Genomic DNA, 21,766 nt, shown 5'->3' with positions numbered 1-21,766 from the left:
CCATGACACCAGGCCTCATCCCATGGTAATGGGGAAGCTGAGGCTCGAGGAGTGAGGGCCTTGGCCAGGGCCACGGAGCACAAGCCCCAGTTCCATGGGGGGTTGGCCCCGGGAGGTGGGGGCTGGGCAACGCTGGGACATCTTCTTGGTGCCAGGCTTGAGTTCCCACCAGCCCCTCGCCTCTCTCCTGCCATCCCTGGGCACTTTAAGCCACCCGTGGCCGAGGCAACTCTTTCCACTTGATCCTGTCCAGCTTCCTGCTAACAGCCCCCCACCAGCTGCCCTCACTGCATTGGGGTCCTCACTGCAGAAGAGTCTGCACTCTCTTTTTTTTTTGAAACAAAGGCTGGAGTGTCGCCCAGGCTGGAGTGCAGTGATGTGATCTCAGCTCACTGCAACCTTCACCTCCTGGGTTCAAGTGATTCTGCTGGCTCAGCTTCCCGAGTAGCTGGGATTACAGGCCCCTGCCACCACACCAGGCTAATTTTTGTATTTTTAGTACAGACGGGGTTTCACCATGTTGGCCAGGCTGGTCTCAAACCCCTGATCTCAGGTGATCCACCTGCCTTGGCCTCCCAAGGTGCCGGGATTACAGGTGTGAGCCACTGCACCCGGCCCTTCTGCACTCTTTTCTCCCTAAACCCCCTCACCTGATCCACTTGCTAATCCCGTTAGCTCCACCCTGAGACTCTGAGACCTGGCCACTTTTCACCTCCTCTACCTGGCGGGTCATCAGCATTTCTTACCCAAACCCTTGCACAGGCCTCCCACTGGGTGGGGTGGAGGGTCCCTTTTAATGTAAGTCAAAGTGACACCTTCCAGGGGCTTCCATCTTTTCAGAACAAAGTCCAAGGTCTTCTCTGAGGGCAACATGGTACAGCCCCCAAGGGCCGTCCCCCACTTCATCATCACTGATCTGTGCTGGGACAAACCACTCATGCTCAGCTCATTCTCACCTCAGGGTCTTAGCATTGCTGTTCCCTCTGCCTGGAGCACTGTTCCCTGCACCTCTGTGTTCCTCACCTCTCCCATCCTTCGGGACCCACCTTCAGCATCCCTTCCTGAGAGGAGCCCCCATTGGCCACCCTGCACCCCAGTCCCTCCAGCCACCCTACCCTGCCAGCTCCTCTGTGGCTCTGACCCCTGACCCCTGGCCTCTGGCGGCACTGTCTGTGAGCCGCTCCCAGCCTGTCTGCTCCCCGGGTTCGGTGTGTTGGCCCCGCCCTGCTGTGTGCTTGGCCTTGCACTTGGCCTTGGGCAGCTACTTGATGGACGGGAGGCTAAGAGCCTCACCCCTGGGACCCTGGGAGGTCCGGCCAGGAGGGAGGCTGTACTTGGTGCCAGGGACACACAGGTGGCAATAATGTGAGGGTTACAGGCAGTGTCGCGCATGTGTAGAGTGTCAGAGGCTGGCACAGGCAAGCATGGCGCCCAGGTCAGTGAGGTACAAGGCAGACTTTGCAGCTTTCCCTGGCCCGGTGGGTGTGGAGTGGGCTGAGCACAAACTCTGGGGTCCCGGTCAGATCCCGGCTCGGTGTCTCACCTGCTGTGTCACCTTGGGCCGGTCGCCTGCCTCTCCTGAGCCCAGTGTCCTAATTGTGAGGCGGGGGGTCTTAGTTCATACCCATGGGGCCTCAGGGAGGGTTTAAATTGAGTAGGACATGGGTATGAAACCCTCTGAAAGCCATCCATTGCCCCTATGTGTCCATCACAGTTTCACTGAGATCTAATTCACATACTTTACAATTCATCCATTTAATGTGTACAAGCCCACGGTTTTTAGTATATCCAGAGTTGTGTAGCTGTCACTGCAGTTGATTTTAGAACATTTTCATCACCCCAGAAAGAAACCCTATGGCTTAATCAGTCCCAGTCCTCTCGCCACTGGCAACACTAAGGTGCTGTCTGTCTCTCCAACTCCTGCTCCTCTGGGCATTTCACAGAAATGGAATCACACTATATGTGGCCTTTGGTGTCTAGCTTCTTTCACTTGGCACGATGTTTTGGGGTTTTTTGAGGTGGGGGTTGAGATAGGGTCTCAACCCCAGGCTGTATGTTGCCCAGGCTGGAGTGCAGTGTTGTGATCTTGGCTCACTGCAACCTTGATCTCCTAGGCCCAAGTGACCCTCCTTGCCTCAGCCTCTTGAGGAGCTGGGACCACAGGCACGTGCACCACCACACCTGGCTATTTGTGTGTGTGCGCACGCACGTGTGTGTGTGTGTGTGTAGAGACAGGGTTTTGCCATGTTGCCCAGGCTGGTCTCAAACTCCCAGGCTTAAGGCATCTGCCCGTCTCGGCTTCCCAAAGTGTTGGGACTACAGGCGTGAGCCACTGTGCCCAGCCGATATGTTCGAGTTTTATCCACACTGGAGCATATATCAATACTTCACTCCTTTTTAAGGCTGAGTAATATTCTGCCGTATGGATAGAACACATTTTCCTTATCCTTTCGTCCATCGATGGACATCTGGGTTGTTTCTACCTTGGTCTGTTACAAATAAGGATACTATGAATACTTCTGCACAATATATAAGTGGGCGCCTGTTTCATGTCTCTGAAGTGTATGCATAGGAGTGGTGGTGCTGGGTCACATGGTGACCCTACATTTAAGTTTTTGAGGAGGTGCCCAACTTTGCCACAGTGGCTGCAGCATCTCACACTGCCACCAGCATCTCACACTGCCACCAGCATACAGGGGTCCCCATTTCTCCACATCCTCACCAACACTTGGTATTGTCAGTCTTTTTTGCCTTTTATTCCTAGTGCGTGTGAAGTGGCATCTCATTGTGGGTTGGATTTGCATTTCCTTGACAGCTAATGATGCTGAGAATCTTTTGTCTGCTTATTGGATGTTTTCATACCTTCTTTGGACAAATGTCTGTTCAGGTCCTTGGCCTACTATTTTTTAGCTTTTATTTTTTGATTGAAAATTAATACTTAATATTACACATATTTATGGGGTCCATGTGATATGTTGATACATGTATACAATGTGTAACAATCAAGTCAGGGTATTTAAGATTTCCTTCCTTTAGAATATTTATCATTTCTGTGTGTTGGGAACATTTCCAGTTCTCTCTTCTGGTTGTTCTGAAACACACAACATGTTGTTGTTAACTGTAGTCACCCCACCGTGCTGTCAGACTCACTCCTTCCACCTGTGTGTATTTGTATCTTTTTTTTTTTTTCCAAGACAGATTCCTGCTTTGTTGCCCAGGCTGGAGTGCAGTGGTGAGATCTTGGTTCATTGCAACCCGCCCCCTCCCAGGTTCAAGTGATTCTCCTGCCTCAGCCTCCCGAGTAGCTGGTATTACAGGCACGCACCACCACGCCTGGCTAATTTTTGTATTTTTAGTAGAGATGGGATTTCACCATATTGGTCAGGCTGGTCTTGAACTCCTGACCTCAGGTGATCTACCCACCCCAGCCTCCCAAAGTGCTGAGATTACAGGTGTGAGCCACCGCACTCAGCCATCTTTGTACCTCTTAACCTACCTTTCTTCATCCTCCAACACCCTCCCCAGCCGCTGGTGTCTGTCATTCCACTCTCTACCTCAATAACATCAACTTTTTTAGCTCTTCCATGTGAGTGAGAACATGTGATATTTGTCTCTCTGTGCCTGGCTTCTTTTACTTCACATGATGACGTGAGTGCCACTGCAGGGATGACACGGTTTCATTCTTTTTTCATGGCTGAGTAATATTCAGTTGTGTATCTATACTAGCTTTTCTTTATCCATTCATCCATTAGTCTTTGTCCTTTCTAATTGAGTTGTTAACCATTTTATTGTTGAGTTGTAGAAAATGTCTTTTTTTTGTTTTTTTAGACGGAGTCTCGCTCTATTGCCCAGGCTGGAGTGCAATGGCGCTGTCTCGGCTCACTGCAACCTCCACCTCCCAGGTTCAAGCGATTCTCCTGCCTCAACCTCCCAAGTAGCTGGGATTACAGGTGCCCGCCACCATGCCTGGCTAATTTTGTATTTTTAGTAGAGCTGGGGTTTCACCATGTTGGCCAGGCTGGTCTCGAACTCCTGACCTCAGGTGATCCACCTGCTTCAGCCTCCCAAAGTGCTGCTGGGATTATAGGCGTGAGCCGCTGTGCCTGGACAAAAATGTCATTTTTTTAAAAAGAGGGGCAAGTACAGGAGGAGAATTGAACCGTGTGGGCCGGAAGCACAGACCCATGAGCACAGGTTCACATGGCCGCTGGCGGGCACTGCCTCCAAGGGTCAGCCCAGGTGTACACCCAGGGACACGTGCAGAGGCGCACACCTGCTGCCCAGGGATGCCCAAATGTGTGTCTGCCCACAAAGATCCCAAATGTGTCATGTGTCACACCTGCAGGCACGAAGCTCAGGTCAGCCTGCCCCCAGGACTGTGTGTGCCCTTCTGGCCAGATTGGAGCAATTCTCTCATTTTGCAGGTAGGGAGATAGGGACACAGAAAGGCCCCTTCACCAGTCTGAGGTCACTCAGCTGGCCAATTTCAGGGTCTGGACTTGAAGGCAAGGTGTCAGACTCTGAGCCTCCCCCTTGCTTCCAGAAGGCTCCAGGAACATGTGTGGCCCACAGACCTTTGCCCTCACCTCAGTCACTTGAGAACCTCATGTCCTGGATCCCCCATTTCCTGAGCTGCTGTGTGACCTTGGGGAGCATGCTGCCCATCTCTGGGCCTCAGGTTTCTTGCTGGGGATGGAGGAGCCGCACTGGATGGTCCCCGAGGGCCTTCCCAGCACTGAGGCTGCAGACTCCTGGCTTTCCTCCTAGGAGGGCACCAAGTACCTCTCCCACCTCCTCCTCCATGCAGTTGATCAGGTCATTAGGAGCTCAACCATGGCTTTCTAACAAAAGTGCGCCAGCCCCTGTGGACGCTAGGAAGTGGCAGGGAGCTTGAGTGGATGGCGAGGAGTGGCAGCTGCAGCTGGGAGGGTGGACTCAGCCCCCAGCTCTGCCCTGAGGAGGAGAGGGGGAAGCCTCATCCTGCCCAAGCCCTGGCTTTGTTCAGGACACACGTCTGCTTTTTCTAGAAGCTGCTCACAAAGATCTGCCAGGGTCCCCACCATCCTCCTCATGGTCAGAGTGAGATGACTGTGGATGAGGGCCCAGCTCTGCCCCAGCACACCCCCCTGTCCCTGGACATCAGGGTCTGTCTGGCACCACAGGAGCAGGGCAGGGGGCTGCGTCTCCTCCCTCTGAGCCTGTCCTGGGCCCAGCCAGGGGTTCCATTGAGGGCTTGAGTTCAAATAACTTACAGAAAAGGGAGCAGAGCTGGATGGCCCTTGCACGGCCAGGCAATTTCTGACCCAGCAGCCTCCGTTTACCCACATGTCTCTGAGGACTCTGCTGCTCTGATACTCTGGATTTGAGGGGACAGCTGGGCAGGGCCGATGGGGCTGGCCTTGGGGAGGAGGCTGTTTCCAGCCCGGTCTGCATGGAGCACAGACAGACACCTGGGTCTGTCCTGGAGTCCTTTGCTCTATCTGGTCCACCCACAGCTGGCCCTGGACTGCCCACCATCTTGGTGATGTGGGTACCATGCCCCTTCGTCCTGTTTGCTCTCAGAGCTGGCAGCTAGGGCTGTGCAGCAAGGTGAGGATTTTGAGTTCCATGTGTCAAATGGGAACACAGGCTCAGAGAGGGCTGGTAACTTGCCGAGGCACCAGAGATAGCCTGCACTGGAAACACTGAATCCTGCCGCAGGGCTGGAACCTTCAGGACCATTACTCAGAAACCCACCCAGTGCTCTTGAGGGCTGTGGGGTGAGAGGTGGCCAGAATATAGCCTGCTGTGGCATTTTCTAGGGATTCTGCTGGATGCTGCTGCTGGCTCTAGAGTCTGGGGGTACAAACCTGTGCTTGGGTAGGCTGTGGGTCTTCAGAGAGGCCCCTAGGCCTCCCGAGACCCAAGTGTACCAGCAGGACAGCTGCCGGCCCCAAACAGAGCATCCATGCTTCCCTCATCCAGCTTCCCCATCACCACACACATCTAGGGCAGCTGCTGAGCTCAGATGGCTGTGGTCACTGCCATGGGCCTATTGCAAATCCCTTCCTGCTTTGAAGGCTCAGTTTTCCCATCTGTGAAGTGGGTCTGATCAGAATGGGGCTGTCTTGGAGATAAGGTGGTGTGGGGGAGGTGCCCAGCCCAGACCTGCTCATGCATGGGATTTGGGAAACAGCGATGGGTGGGAGGTACACAAAAGAATCAGATGTGGATCCCGCCCACCACTTCTGCAGCCTGAGGGGCACCCAGTGAGAGCCCAGAGGAGGGCGTGCCCACCACAGTGGGCATTCGGGGAGGAGGGAGCCTCCCTCCCTGCGTCCAGAGCCTGAGTAGTGCATGGATATGTGGGAGGGTGGACAGGTATTCCAGGAAGGGAGGGGGCTGCTGTCCCCCAGGGCGGGCGGCAATAAGCCAGCAGGTCCTTTATTCAGGAGTAGTTACTGTGCACCGGAGGTGGCTGCCCGACCTGCAGGCAGGCCACGCTGGGCTGCAGGCAGTGGTGGGTGAGGACTGGTGGGGTCAGGCCTCCGGGGCCTTGGGGGCCAGGCCAAGGCACTGGAAGTCGTCTCAGAGACCTTGGGGGCCACCGACAGCTGCTGAGCAAGGCGCGTGGGTCCAGGCTGTCTGTACCCGCTGCAGAGGACCGGCTTCTAAGTCTAAGCACTGGCTCGCTGTCAGCCTGGAGGAAGCATGGCGTGTGCGCGGACTGGCAAGGTGCCCCAGTCATGGCCCCAGGAGGGACGTGGGGAGGGACACGGGGGAAGCCTGCAGCCCTTCCGCCCTTCCCACTACACACCCAGGCACACCATGACAAAGCCCTCGGAGTGGGCGTCTAGGTCTGTAACATGGGGTAACGGGCCCTCCCCCGTGGGCTGTTGTGAGAATTAAACCAGACAACACAGGCAACGTGCCAGGTGCATGGGAGCCCGCGGTCCACGGCAGCGACTCTCGCCGGACCTAAGGTCGTTCTTACTGATTCTGCCAAAACTACGACTCTCTGCAGCTCACCCCCCCACCCCCTCTTGTCTCCATGATGAGAGACCAGAGGGTTTGGCTCATTAAAAGCAAATAAAGGAATTAGCGGGAGCGGCAGGCGATGAGTAACCGGTGAGTAACTGAGTCTGAGTCTGAGCCTGGGGCAGGCATAGCCAGGTGAGAGCAGGCGCTTGCGGGAGGCTGGGAGGGAGGCTTGTGGGAAGCATCCTCCAAGTGTGCAAACCCAGGTGTGGACCTGCCAGCCTGCTCAGGGACTTCAGGACAGTGGCATCCCCTGACCTGCTCTGCAGCCTTCCCATGGGACAGGAAGAGGAGGGTCACAGGCTGTTGTTTCAGGACCTCTGAGGGGACATCCACATCTGTCCTCAAGGTCCACCGGCTGGGCCCGCACAATTATTTGGGGTTCCTAGACCCCTTCCATTGGGTGACACGTGCCCACTCCAGAGCCAGCTCAGCCTCCCTAGAGCTCCTACCCAGAGCCTGCCTGCAGCTGTGCCTTTCCCCCAGGTCCACAGACTGTCCAGGCAGCATCTTCCCTGGGGGCTGCACAGCCCACCTCCCCTCTCTCCTCCTGCCCCAGGTCACCTTAGCCTCAGAGAGGCCAAGCTGGGGTCAGAAGGACCTTCCAGGGCCCCTGCCCCCAGACGCTTTGCTCCTCCATCAGCCTTCCTGGTCTTTGAATTCATTCCCTGGGTTTGAATCTTGCTCCAGCCACTCTCTGTGCCTCTGCTTCCTCCTCTGTAAACTGGGAATCATGGTTGGACGCACCTCATCCTAACGTCCAGGTGAAATGGGAGTACATTTGAGGGCTGGCTGTGCGCCCGGCACACGGGGAGAGCCCTGAGGGTGGGCTACGCTGGTGCTGGTGCCGACCGGCCTCTGAATGTTCCAGAATCCACGCCTGTGTGGCTAGGCAAGTGCCCTGACGTCCAGCCCTCCCCAGCAGCTGGCCCTGGCACCTGGACAGAAAGTGCCACCTGCTTGCGAGACTTTCTCCCCTCCTCTGTGGCCACTCTTGACCTCACCAAACCCTCCCACAGCTCAGCATCTGCCTCTGTGTGCCCGTGCCGGGAGTGCACGCCTGCCACAGCCACACACACACACACAGCAAGTGAATCCATGTGCCTTGTTAAGACTGTACCTACTTAAGATGTAACCTCCTCCAGGAAGCCTTCCTTGACTCCACTCCAGGAGGTAGGTCAGCGAATCCTTGGAGGTGCCATGACCCCTCTGTGGCCCTTCTCCACCCTTTACTGGGATCCCCCTCTTCATTTATTGCCCCCTCCCCCTACCCCCATGAGATTTCTGAGGCTTTCTTGCCAGCAGGCCCTGTTGTGCTTGGGTGTAGACAGAATGGGGCATTTAATATCCCACTTCACACCTCATGCATGGGCTTCCCTTCGGGTCATCTTGACCTAATTTAGACTCGGGGAAGTGAGTTCCTATATCTTCTTGGCCCTGGCCCAGGCAGGGAGCGGGCAGTGTGGGTAGGCACTGGCCAGAGGAGGAGAGGCTGGCAGGATGAGACCCTTCGAAGGCAGGGGCCGTGCTGCCTGCAGCTCAGAGGAGGCCGATCATTGCAGTCTCGGACCTTGCTGGGGAGGGAGGGATGCTGGACACCATCCTCCCCTTTGTTCTTCTCAGGAAGGAAGTTCCTAGGAAGCCATGGCTCCCTCCATGACGGCAGACAGACAGCCCACCAAGGTCTTCTCCTAAGGCTGGTGGGCCCCACCCCAGTCCTCACCCTGATGGAAGACACCCTAGGGGAAGAGGGACCCCACCTGGCTGAGCCACCAGCAGGCTGCGGGCAAGGAAGTGGCCCCAGTGCATGCACACAGCCCCTAGCACAAAGCTGGGCATGCCATTGGTGCTCAATCGTTGTTCATAGACGAGACCTGACTTGACTGTCAGTCTGCGGGCTGTCACCTCAGCCCCAATAACAGGCACAGCAGTGGGCAACTGGGGGCTGTGCAGGTGCTCGCGGGTGCTGGGCAGGGGACTGTGCCATGCCAGCGGCGTGAGTCTCCAGCTGCCCTCCTGGGCTGAGCACTGGCCCTGTTCTGCCTGTTGCTGAGATGGGCAGGGAGGTTCCCGCTCACTGGAGTTTGGCTCTTGGTCCTCCAGCTGGCATGGTTGAGCCTGCTCGGTGTCCACGTGGGCCGGGTGCTGGGGACACAGAAATGACACAGACTCAGCCAGGGGCAGGTTGAGAGGGACCCAAGAGTCCAGAGCCAGGATGGAAAGATGCACAGGGCCTGGCCTGGAGCTGGGGGAAACAAAGAGGAAATGAGAGCTGAACCTGCCCATCTCAGGGGCCTTTGGACCCATATGGAAGTCCCCACCTGTAGGGCTCACCAGGGAGAGGGTGTCCAGATCTGGGTCAGATCTGGAACTGAAACGTCAGGTACCAAGTGCTCCCTTCTGGCTGGGGGTCTGGGAAGGCTGCCTGGACAGGGAGGCCTCAGACGCAGGCCTTGGAAGGTCCTTGGGATTTGGGTATGAAGTGGGAGGGAATTCCACCAAAAAGACCACATAATCCCCAGGGGATGGAAGCAGCGCCTGGAAGGACTGAGTCACTGTTCTGGGCAGAAGATGGGGAGAGAGGTCTGAGGCAGCCAGTGGGCATTGACCTGGGACCCTCCCCTCCCAGCTCAGCCGTGGGCTTGGCTCTACCAGCAGAGGGGAGCAGTCAAGGTGCCAGCGAGGGCCCTGGCCAGACTGCCCGTGGAGGGAACCAGCTGGTGGCTGGGGGGATGAAGCAGCAGGGAGGACTGCTGCCCAAGTCCAGGCAGTTCTGGGGCCCCTGGGTCAGGCAGGGGTATTGTGAGGAAAAGGGGCCGAGGATCTGGAGATGGACTGAAGGTGGGTGGACCGAGAGGGAGATGGCAACAAAGAGCTTCTGAGCTGTGTGACTTCGGCCTGGGTTCCTGGCTGGGGGTGGGGACGAGGCCCCCCATGCTCCCCAGGGCCCCAGCTTCCATCAGCCATGCATGCCTGGTCCCCACAGGGGTCAGTGCAAATGCCCGTTCACAAGGAGGGGCTCTTGGGAGGAGCAGAGGCATGGACGCCCATGCCCCTCCACGGGTCCCCACCACTCACTCTCAGGGCTGGAGAAACTGGGCCTGTCCTGCCCGGAGTCTTGGGAACAGAGAGAGAGAAGCTGTCGGCAGCGCTGCATGCTGGAGGGTGGTTGCAGGGTGCACTGGGGCCTGCTGTGTAGCAGGCGCTGCCCCCACCATAGCCCTGGGAGGTGGCTCCCATCAGCCCCGCTTTGGTGAGTCAGAGGCTCAGAGGGGGCAAGTGATGAGCCCAGGGTCACACAACCAGCCAACAGCAGGTGGATCGAGGCTCGGCAACCCCGTCGCCTGAGCCCACCTGGCCCAGAGCCTGGGGTCTCACCTTCTGCACCTGTCTGTCCCCGCAGGGAGCCGTGAGGCTGCCTTCACGTATGCCATCACCGCGGCCGGCGTAGCGCACGCCGTCACCGCTGCCTGCAGCCAAGGCAACCTGAGCAACTGTGGCTGTGACCGCGAGAAGCAGGGTTACTACAACCAAGCTGAGGGCTGGAAGTGGGGCGGCTGCTCGGCTGACGTGCGTTACGGCATCGACTTCTCCCGGCGCTTCGTGGACGCTCGGGAGATCAAGAAGAACGCGCGGCGCCTCATGAACCTGCATAACAATGAGGCCGGCAGGAAGGTAGGGTGCGGGTGCGGCTGGTGGGGGCGTTAGCTGGGACCGCTGTGTCACCCGCTGACCTTTCGGAGCCTCAGGCTCCTCTTCTAGCAGCAATAGTTGTCTCTGTAGGTGTGCAGCAGGTGGGGCTGTCTGGGTCCTCCACGTGCATGGCTCTGAGCCTCCCAACACCTGGAGGTGGCTGTCCCCACCGAGAGATGTGAGAGCCAAGGCTCTGAATGCTGACGCGATGCTCACAACCCCCAGCTAAGATGAGGACTCCATGTCCATGCAGGGTGTGAGCTGGGCTTGGCTGGGGACGGTCCCAGACCACAGCCCATGTCCCTGCCCTTGGCATTCCTGGTCCCAGAGGTCACATCAGTACGCCAGGAAAGACTTCCTGGCAGAGGCAGCCTTTTGACTCAGCAAGGAAGGGATGCCCCCAGGAAGCAGGAACAGCCTGAGAAAGGTGGAAGCTGTGAGCCAGGGGTGCTGGGGAGTAGGCCGCTCCCACACGGGGCAGGACAATATGTGGTGGGTGGCAATGGAGAAAATTCAGGCAGGGACACACTGGGGAAGAAGTCAGAGCAAGCCGGGCCCCGCCCGCTGGAGATGAGGGCCCCAGATACTGGGCTGGGAGGAGCAGCTGCACAGCGGCAAGATGGCCTGAGATAGGGTGGCCAGCCAAGTGGAACGCCCAGCCAGCTCTGGCTCTGAGGCCTGGGGGCTGCACCCAGGGCAGCAGAGCCTAGGGGGTTCCTCAGGTGTGGGACAGACTTGCCACTCCAGGCAAAGAGGAGCTGAAGAATCCCTTGGGCCCAGGGACCATAGCTGAGGCCACTGGTCACTCACTACCCTTTTCTGTGCCAGGTGCTAGGCTGGGCACAGGGCAGAGGGTAATCAGACAGGGCCCTGGCTGTGGGAACCGGATCCACATGAAGGGTGCAGGGGTCACACCTAGGACAGTGAGGGCCTTGTTGCTTAGGAGTGTGTCAGAGTTTGATGGCCACAGGGCTTGGGAAGCAAGTAGGGCCTGGCACAGAAGAGATCTTGCACACCAGGCCAGGGGTTTGACTTTCTCTTGTAGATGTGGAGGTTATCATGCAGGTGGTTATTAAGTTATTGGTGGATGGATGGATGAGTGGATGCATGAATGGATGAATGAGGGGATGGTTGGAAGGATGAGTGGGTGGGTGGAAGAGTGGTTGGATGGATGGAAGGAGGGATGGATGGGTGAATAGATGGATGAAGGAATGAGTGACACAGCCTTTGCCTCCAAGGAACTCACGGACAGCATGTGAGCACTAGTCTGCAGGTACAGGCAGATCACAGTCCATGCCATAATGGAGGCCCACGAACCTTGAGAGGCCAGAGGAAAGTGTGGGTCATCTACCCGGAGGCATCTGGGAGGACTCCCTGGAGGAGGAGAAGGCAAGGCTGAGCCCTCATGGAAACCACCACCACCCTTGAGCCTTGCCAGCTGCTTAGGTTCTGAGCAGAGCCTCTCCTGGGGAAGAAACTCTCACTGTCCCCATTTTAAAGATAAGGAGTGTGAGGCTCAGAGCGAGCAGCAGACCTGGATGAGTGGCTCTGGAGGCCTAAGCTCGGGGAAGTGTACACAGCAGAGATGCGGGGAAGGGTGCTCCAGGCAGAGGAAATAGCACAGGCAAAGGCATGGGGGACCCAGGTCATGGTATGCAGTGTGGCAAGACCAAGGCCAGGATGGCCAGGTAGGGTGGTGTTGGTCTCTGGGCTACAGGTGCCATTGCAGGGCTCTGGGGCAGTGACACTAACTCAAGGACCAGGGTTGTGTCTGATTTAGCTCTAGGGTGCTGTGTGAACCCCAGGGCTGACTTGGTGTGGGACTTGGAGGTGTCTGGTGACTCACAAGTGATGGAAAGGCAGAAGGGAAATGGAGGCAGGCAGGACTGGCCCCTGGGGAGACAGGTGGTGGGAAAACAAGAAGGCTGGTGACGGTCCCCATGGGTGGGCAGGGGACAAAGAGGACAGCCACAGAAAAGAGCTCTGACGATGCCACCCGTGGCCAATTCTCCTACCAGCCTTGTCTCCAATGGTCAGTGAGGCCCTGGCTGACACCTGCTTCTGCTGGGCCTTGGCCTCCTTGTCTGCACAGTGGGTGCAATTCACTTTGTTCCCCCAACTCCTCACTGCCCCTCCAACAGCCCCCACCCTGTGCACCTGTGGGGCACAAGTGTGGCCTAAACCCTTGGAAAAGGCCAAGGGTGGTGGCATCACGGTGACCCTCAGGACAGGGTCCTTTCTAAGGAGCACGGTGCTCATCACGGTGTAGGGTGGGGCTTCTGGAAGTTTCCATAAGCACTGAATCCAGCCCATCCTGGGTTGGTGCTGGGGCCCTGACCCCATCAGAGTACCAGGCCCACCCCTGCCCCCCAACTTCCTCAGGACCCTGCTGCACAGTGAGGTGGGTGGAAAGCAGCTGACTGCCCCCACAGACAAGTGCCGCGGGTGGGGCCTTAGAGCAAAGGACATCTGTTCTCTCAGCTCTGGAGCCCCAAGTCCAAAACCGAGGTGCTGGTTGGCAGGGCTGCACTCCCTCTAGGCACCAGGGGAGGAGGCTTCCTGGCTCTCCCAGCATTCCTCAGCTCCCAGTGTTCCTCCACTGTGGCCGCATCCCTCCAGCCCCTGCCTGTCTGCACCAGTTCTCTGAGCCTGAGTCTTCTCTTCCATCTCTTTTGAGACAGTCTTGCTCTGTCACCGAGGCTGGAGTGCAGTGGCCTGATCTCTGCTCACCGCAACCTCTGCCTTCCAGGTTCAAGCAATTCTCCTGCCTCAGCCTCCTGAGTAGCTGGGATTACAGGCATGTGCCACTATGCCCAGCTAATTTTTTTATTGTTAGTAGAGATGGGGCTGCACCATGTTGGCCAGGCTGGTCTTGAACTCCTAACCTCAGGTGATCTGACCGCCTGGGCCTCCCAAAGTGCTTGGATTACAGGCGTGAGCCACTGCCCCTGGCCCTCTTCCATCTCTCATATGGACCCTCTCACTGGATTTAGGGCCCACTTGGACAACCCCGGGTGACCTCCTCTCCCCATCATTTCCTTAATCACATCTGTAAAGGCCTTACTTCCAAATAAAGTCACTTGCCGAGGGTCTGAGTGGACATGAATTTGGGGGGTTACTATGCCATTCCCCAAGCTGGCATGTGGCCCAGGCTGATGTCCCTGGTGGGCAAAAGTGAGATGGGCAGAGTCTGGAGGCCTGCCCCCACTTCTACCAGACCAAGGCCCTGGCTGCCCTTCCCCAAGCTTCCTGGTGGGCTGGGGTGGCCTTTAATGGGCTGCCACAGGGCGCCTGTGCAGAAAGCTCTCAGAGCAGCCCCTGAGGTTTTGGAGACCTGAGTGCCCAGTACCCGGCCCCAGCTCTGCCCTTGGTGTATGGTCCCCACCACTGTGCGGGGCAGGTCAGCAGGGCAGACAGAGGCCATGCCCCCAAGACCAACCCAGTGAAGGCAGGAAATTGTCCATCTGCAGAGGCCTGGGGGCTGTTGTCCGGACAGCTGAGGGCACCTCTCTTGGTGACATGAGGTTAGAAGCCATCACTGTGGAGTGCCACCAGCTCCTGGAGCCAGGGGGTGGGAACCCCATTAGCTGGCCATGTCCCACGTCTTTGCACAGCCCTTCCCTGACTGAGGGTCCACAGCGTCCTGCTGGGTGGGCATATCGTTCACACCGTCCTAAAGGGAGCGCCAGATCCTGGGAGGGGCACACCCTCCACACTCTCCTTCTCACAGCCAGTGGCTCATGATGTAACTTCACTTGAGGCCACATTCAATCCACTCTGTGGGCTTGTGGTCAGAGGGTGAAGCAGACGTGGGCTGTGTCCCTGAGGGGCTCACAGGTCAGGGCCACACTTAGGGGCAGGGACCGGCAAGCATGGGAGGTGCTGTGGAAGAGGATGTGAGGCACCTCATTCCACAGCCCAGGCCGTGGCCAGGATCCAGGGTGAGGTGCCTTCCGTCGGCCCCAGAATATCGGACGCCAGGCTCCTGGGCTGATCAGCCTCACGCTGGAAGGACTTTGGTCCACCAACCCCATGACTCCCCTGCCTGGCTGTAACTGAGCACTATTTCCAGAGCACAGGCTACACCCTTATTCTGGAAAGAACATTGAATTGGCCCTTTCCTGGAGCCCTGTCAGTCCACTACCCGCCTCGCCCAACCAGGCCCCCAGGGTCGAGGAGGAACCAAGGCCTGGAGGAGCAGCCCCTGCTGCAGCCTGCAGCTCCCCTGAGCAAGATGAGCTCACTCTGTGCCCTGCCAGGTGGTCTCCTGGGGCAGGAGGCCGGTCTCAGCGCTGGCGCCACCGTTGCTGTCGCTCGAATGGCCAGGGCACTGGAGAAGGAAACGGCACATTCTTGAACCCTGTGATCACTTCCTGGGAGAGGCTCTGACCCAAGGGATCCAGCCAAGCGAGGATGTGGCCCCTCGCTCGGCAAGCAGCGGCCCCATAGGCTTTATCTGCGGATGGTCACGGGCCTGGCCCTGCAGGGGCCGATTATCCCCAGGCGGGCAGTAGCATGCAGCTGGGTTCCCTGGCCTTGATGAAGACCGGGAGACAGGGACAGGGGAGGGAGGAGGGGGAGGCATACAGGGCACAGTACCAGGGGCAGCCATCCTGGCCACAGCAGGAGCACTAGAGGGCAGCTTGAGCCCAGACCACGTGGCCTGCACACCCTCTAGTCTGGACAGGCCTGCCAGGTCTCCGGCCATCCAGGCCCATCTGAGGAGGGTGAGTAGCCCGGGGTGGGGTGAACTTCTCCCGGCTTGGAACTCCGAGGGGGGCCACCGTCAGGGCAGCTCCTGGGGTGGCGCCTGGGCTGGGGAGCGTCGGAGCAGGCTGTGTGGCCAGGACCAGGGATGCTTCCAGGCTTGAAGGGCAGGTTAGTGGAGGGAAGGGCTTTTCCAGGAGGGGACAGATCCCAGCGGAGATGAACAGGGAGCTGGGGTGATGTACAGGACGGGAGAGGGACGGGAGAGGGACAGGAGGTAGGGAGGAGGTCCCAGTACACTCTGGGCGTCACCCGGACACCCATTCCAGGCTCTGGCCCATGATCTTGGCCCCGATGCCCCTCAGCCCAGCCTCCGAGCCCCGCAGTTCCCCAAAGCTGCCCGCCCTCTTCTCAGGACAGCTGGGCTCCTCCCACCCTCAGCCATCCTGGGAGGGGCATCAGCCTCCCTCTCCCACCTCCCCCCAGTCTCCCCAGTCTCCCCAGTCTCTGTCCAAGGGCATCACTGATGCAGATCAGAGAACACCCCAGCTCCAGGCTGCCAGCCTAGGGCCCACCCAGCACCCACCTGATGAGCCTTTGGGCCCACCCAGCACCCACCTGCCAGCCTAGGGCCCACCCAGCACCCACCTGATGAGCCTTTGGGCCCACCCAGCACCCACCTGCCAGTCTAGGGCCCACTCGGCACCCACCTGCCAGTCTAGGACCCACCCAACACCCACCTGATAAGCCTTTGGGCCCACCCGGCACCCACCTGCCAGCCTAGGCCCCGCCCAGCGCCCACCTGCCGGCCTAGGGCCCAGTCTTTTCCTTCATGCTCAGTGGTCTCCAGACCTTTGCTCATGTTGAACCCCTCCTGGAATGCTGTCCTCTTTGTCTAATGAGCTCCGACTCATCCATCGATACCCACACCTCCTCCAGGAAGCCCCTACCTCAAGCACCCTCACTCCAGCAGGATTAGGCTCTCTGGGGTTCCTACAGCACCTTCACTATGTCCCATGCTGAACTGTGAGCCCCAGAGGACCTCATGTAACCAGGCCAGGGAAGCTGCTTGGCGCAGTAGCCATCTCTGTGGGGTTCTCTCCCTCTTTTTCTTGTACTCATTCATTCCTTTTTTGGGGGACTTCTCCACTAGGCTAGAGCTGGGGGCCAACAGCAGGTGCCCCATGACCGTGAGTTCTGGCCCGAGGGACAGAGGGTGGCCAAGCCCCGGCAGGGCTGGGCTGCTGAGTGAGGCCAGCAGAGCTCTGACAGCTGACAAATGGCCCCTCTGCAGCCGCGGGGCGCCAGCTAATAATTCCCCATCTTCAATCAGGCCCGGCTGGCAGGGCCCTTTCGATCCGGGTAAATGAGTACCTGGGGTCAGGGCTGGCTCTGGGAATCAGCCTTCCGGGGCCATGGAGGGAGGCCCAAGGAAAACACTCAGCTGCATTCGTGGAGGGCCCTTGTGGAGCTGGGGAGAAAGAACAACAGTGGGCAGGCCGGGGCTGTTGGCTTCTCAGCACGCCCGGGCCTCGCTGACCCATGTACTTGCCTCCCCTGCTCACCCCTCGGCCCTGGGCAAATGTGCACCGAGGGCCACTGGCACTCCAGGCTTCCATTAAACAGCCATTTGTTAAGCACCAACTGCATGCCAGACCCTACACCAAGCCCGAGGGTGGGGAGCGGGAGAGATGGCAGGGTGGGGTAATGAGCATTTATTAAGCACCTACTGTTGCTGGGCTGCCTATGACCTGCAGCAGGTCCCACAGCCCCAAGCCTATGTTTCCTCACCAGTGCATGACCAGGATATAGCATCTCCTTGAAGCGCTGTGAGAGTCTAACAAAATACCTTCAATAAATGTACAGCAGGCTCTGCCAAGTCCTGAATATTCTCACTGCACCCTCACAACCTTCTATGCAGTGGAGACCTATTGTTAACAGCCCCATGTAATAGATGAGGAGGCTGAGGCTCAGAAAGGGAGAGACACTTACCTGTGGTCACACAGCCGCAAGTGGAGGAGCGGGCTCCAGGGTTGGGCTGGAGGCAGGGGTAGGGGAACTTGGAGGGGCCCAGCTTGGGCCATGCCGCACCGAGCAGCTTCCCTGTTGCCCTCAGGTTCTAGAGGACCGGATGCAGCTGGAGTGCAAGTGCCACGGCGTGTCTGGCTCCTGCACCACCAAGACCTGCTGGACCACGCTGCCCAAGTTCCGAGAGGTGGGCCACCTGCTGAAGGAGAAGTACAACGCGGCCGTGCAGGTGGAGGTGGTACGGGCCAGCCGTCTGCGGCAGCCCACCTTCCTGCGCATCAAACAGCTGCGCAGCTATCAGAAGCCCATGGAGACAGACCTGGTGTACATTGAGAAGTCGCCCAACTACTGCGAGGAGGACGCGGCCACGGGCAGCGTGGGCACGCAGGGCCGTCTCTGCAACCGCACATCGCCCGGTGCGGACGGCTGTGACACCATGTGCTGCGGCCGAGGCTACAACACCCACCAGTACACCAAGGTGTGGCAGTGCAACTGCAAATTCCACTGGTGCTGCTTCGTCAAGTGCAACACCTGCAGCGAGCGCACCGAGGTCTTCACCTGCAAGTGAGGCCAGGCCCGGAGGTGGCCGCGGGCACCCCGGAACCCAGCGGCGTTTTGCACATCCACTCCTCGCCTTCCCTGCCTTGGTGCTGCCAGCGGCAGACAGAGGCGGGTGCAGAAGCGGGGAGCTCCAGGTGCAGGAGGGCACCGGCCGGGGCCCACGCCCTCTGCCCGCCTCCCTGGGGCTCCTTCCTGCCACCTTCTCCCATCACCTCCTGCGGCAGAACAGCGCCCGTGATCCACTGAGAGAGCAAGGCCAGGGGCCTTGGTGCTCCCCGACGGGGCCCAGCAAGTTCCCTTTCTTCTCTCTGGGAAAATGAACCTCCAGGACACACCTGTATCCCAGAGAGCAAAGTGACGACGAGACTGAGCGTCCCCGGCCCCACCTGGCGGCATGGACACAGAAAAGCTACGCTGGCTGGCCTCTCAAGACCAGTTCCCAGGCTGGGTCTGCCGCCAGGCCCTGGGGCGGTGGGGACAGATGTTGACACAAATTATTTATGTTTTCTTAGTATCAGAAGAGGATTCTCAGCACTAATGCGTAGCCAGTCCTAACTCCGTAATCTGTGTCAGCCCATCCCCTTGACACCCTGTTTCCTTTCCCGGCCCCACCTGGCCGGCCCTCTGCCCCTGCAGAGCTGAGGCCGCCTGGGGTTGATGGGGACCACATGGTGCCTGCAGGTCCTAGAAGTGAGCTGGGCAGGGGCTCCTCGGACCACACAGCCCTGACCCGGCCTTGGAGGAGAGCCATGGACAGGCTCCTCCACGCCGTCTTTCCTTCTTTTGAAAATCCTATCAATGGCCGGGCGCGGTGGCTCACGCCTGTAATCCCAGCACTTTGGGAGACCGAGGCAGGTGGATCACCTGAGGTCAGGAGTTCGAGACCAGCCTGGCCAACATGGTGAAACCCTGTCTCTACTAAAAATACAAAAATTAGCTGGGCGTGGTGGCGCACACCTGTAATCCCAGCTACTCGGGAGGCTGAGACAGGACACTTGCTTGAACCCGGGAGGTGGAGGTTGCAATGAGCCAAGATTGTGCCACTGTATTCCAGCCTGGGTGACAGAGCAAGACTCTGTCTCACAAAAAAAAAAAAAAAAGAAAAGAAAATAATATCAAGCAAATCAAAATGTCACCCACGTCAGGTTCCAGGAGTGCTTCGTTCCCTCCCTCATCCTGTCACCCTCCCGGCCTGGCACCTCCAGTTTACAGAGACCCCCTTCCCCCTGGAGCCAGCCTGACCCCTGGGACAGTGCTGCCACAGGGGGGCAGGCAGGTGGTGAGTGGTCAGGGATGTTTGTCCCATTTGACAGATGGGGACTCTGAGGCCCAGAGTGGCACAAGGACCTGCCAGAGACCCTGCAGCTGTGAGTGGAGGCTTCCACCTTTCTCCTGCCCAGCCTGGGGCTCTGGATCTGGGAGAAGACATCAGGATGCCCAGGGTGGCAGGAGGTAGCTCCCATGCCTTGAGGCACTCGGCTGCTCCCTCCACCCCCTGACAGCCTCATTGGGGCCTGCACTCCCCTCGGTGCCTTTGAGGCTTCACCTAGCCCTGTCCTGGTCCTTTTACCCTGACCCCAATGCTAAGAAAATCTGGATCCAGAACTGGACGTGTCCTTTCTGGATGCTCCCACCCCTGTCTCTGAGGAGCATGAGTGACAGAGGGAGGAACTTGTCCGAGGCCAGAGAGGATGGTCTGCAGCTGGCTCCTGGTGCACCCCCACTGCCCACGGCCTGGCCCCCATTTAGGGTGTGTTCTCTTGGAAGCCCGTGGGAATGTGTTCTTGAGCAGCCGACAAGCCAAGGGCCTGGGCTCAGCCTGGGGCAAGTGGGTCCCTCCTGGGCTCTGGCCCTGTGGTCCAGCCCACGTGCCCCTAACCATGCCTGGACGCTCTGAGTCTCCGGGCCACCGTGAATGCCCCACCCTCAGCCTGGCCCCATCCCCTTACCTTCCCCAAGTCCCAGAACACACCTGAGTCCATAGGCCCGGCAGCCTCTGCAAGGAACCTGGTTAACTTATGTTGTTATATAGCGTCGAAATGTCTATAGTGTCTTTAAATTATTGTGACCTACACTGGGTACCGGAGAGGGGGATGGCTGCGGCCCCCATCCCTCATCCCCCATCCCATCCCCCATCCCATCCCTCACCCCATCCCTGGCCCCTATCCCTCATCCCTATTCCCCTATACCCACCCCCCATCCCATCCCCCATCTCCCAAACCAGGCTCCTCCTTCTGCTTGAACAGACCCTCGGGGCCCCTGATGCCACCGAGCCACTCGCACTGTCCCTTGGCTGCCGGGCACCCCACTGAGCCCCTGCCCACCCCGAAGTCTGTCAGCAACAGGCCGTTTGCCTGGGTGAGACGGGGGTCAGGGTGGCCCAGATGGGGGTGATGGCAACCAAGGTGCTGCGTCCCCACCCTTCTGACGGCAGCCTCCCCTGGAGGGGAGTGCTCGGCCCAATAAAAGCTGGAATCGGAGAAGTGTGTGTGGAGTCCCCATGCGATGTGCCTGCAGCTTCGGCCCCACCAGTGGGGACACATGCTCTACCCACCCAGGACGAGCCCCCGAGGCCTTCATGTGCCCCCAGCTGTCTGGCTTCCTCATGCCCCTCTGTGGGCCGTCCCTCCCATCCTTGCACCAGACACCCTTGCCCAGAGCCTACCCTTGAGATCAAGTCACGCCTACCTGCCTCCAGGCACCTTTGGGCTGGCCCCACCCAGCCGGGGGCGCTGGGGTACTGGACACAGACACTGAGGCCTTGCTGGACAGCACCAGGCTCAGGCTGCAGGGACAGGAGGGCCATGGGCCTGGCATCTGGTTACTGGGGGCTGGGCCGGAGCTGCTGTAAGAAGGGACAGCAGGCCCCACTGGCCCCTGTGCCTCTGCTTCCCTCTGACCGGGGTGGGGTCTGGCTTTCAGGGTCCCTGTAGGTCCATCCAGCTGGGTCTGGTGGATTTTGGCTCCACCGCCCTGGGGCCTGCCTTGCTCTCACCAGGCCTGGGAAGGTGGCACGAGGCCCCCAGAAGCTCAACAGCCTGCGGCTGGCCACAGGCTCCGCTGCTTCTCCCCAGAGCCTGGCCGTGGCAGGGCCTCCCAGCCTGCAGCCTGCAAGAGCCATGCACAGGGCGATGCACAGCGCTTCCCCGAGGGCCGGAGGCATGTGGCAGGGCCGGTTTGGCCACTGCCCACTGTCCCAGCAGCCTGGCATCGGGCGGAACTGCTGATCAAACAGACCCCATCCTTGCTATGCCCAGCCTGGGCACCCACGGAACTGGCCCCAGACCCAGATCCCAGTGGAGGGGCTTCTTAAGGGGAATGGACCCCTCCAGGGTGTGGAGAGGGGGCGACAGCCAGAAAAGAGTGTTGGACTCACAGTCCCAGCCTTGTTCCTTCCTGATGCATGGGCAGCCTCTGGGGCGACCCTTCTGGATGTACGGCCTCAGTCTCCCCATCTAAGAGCAGAGGGTGGCCCGGGGCCAGGACTTGGTGGTCGCTGGGGCTCATGGGGCTGGCGTGCATGGGGCCTGGGCTGGGCAGTTTGGCAGGAGGCCCTGGTTCCCCGTGAGACAGTAAGTGAATCAGCGGCGGCGGCAGCAGCGGCACGCCGGGGTCCGGCTACTCCCACAGGGCCAGGAATGAGGAAGCCTCTGAGATGCCTGGCCCTGGTGCCCAGACTGGACTGATTTCTTGGCTCTGGTTCAACCCCCCGCCCAGTCCCCTCGAGCTGCCCTGCACATCCTCCTGGGGGGGCTGCTGG

The 21,766-nt window shown here is 59.1% G+C and overlaps 1 protein-coding gene across 2 annotated transcripts in view; it reads left to right on the top strand.

Moving 5' to 3' along the window:
• The window catches only part of WNT7B (Wnt family member 7B), a 55,447-nt gene extending 34,961 nt beyond the window's left edge, over positions 1-20,486 (top strand). For both annotated transcript variants that reach the window (XM_024240116.3, XM_024240115.3), the window contains exons 3-4: positions 10,421-10,692; positions 17,534-20,486. In XM_024240116.3, the coding sequence (XP_024095884.1) occupies positions 10,421-10,692; positions 17,534-18,013 (752 nt within the window). In that variant the 3' untranslated portion in view covers positions 18,014-20,486. The remainder of the gene's footprint in view (positions 1-10,420; positions 10,693-17,533) is intronic.
• The last annotated feature ends 1,280 nt before the right edge of the window (positions 20,487-21,766 follow it).

This window comes from Pongo abelii, chromosome 23 (genome assembly GCF_028885655.2).
Source record: "Pongo abelii isolate AG06213 chromosome 23, NHGRI_mPonAbe1-v2.0_pri, whole genome shotgun sequence".
Classification (NCBI taxonomy): Eukaryota; Metazoa; Chordata; class Mammalia; order Primates; family Hominidae; genus Pongo; species Pongo abelii.
This window is presented reverse-complemented; position numbering and strand designations above follow the sequence as displayed.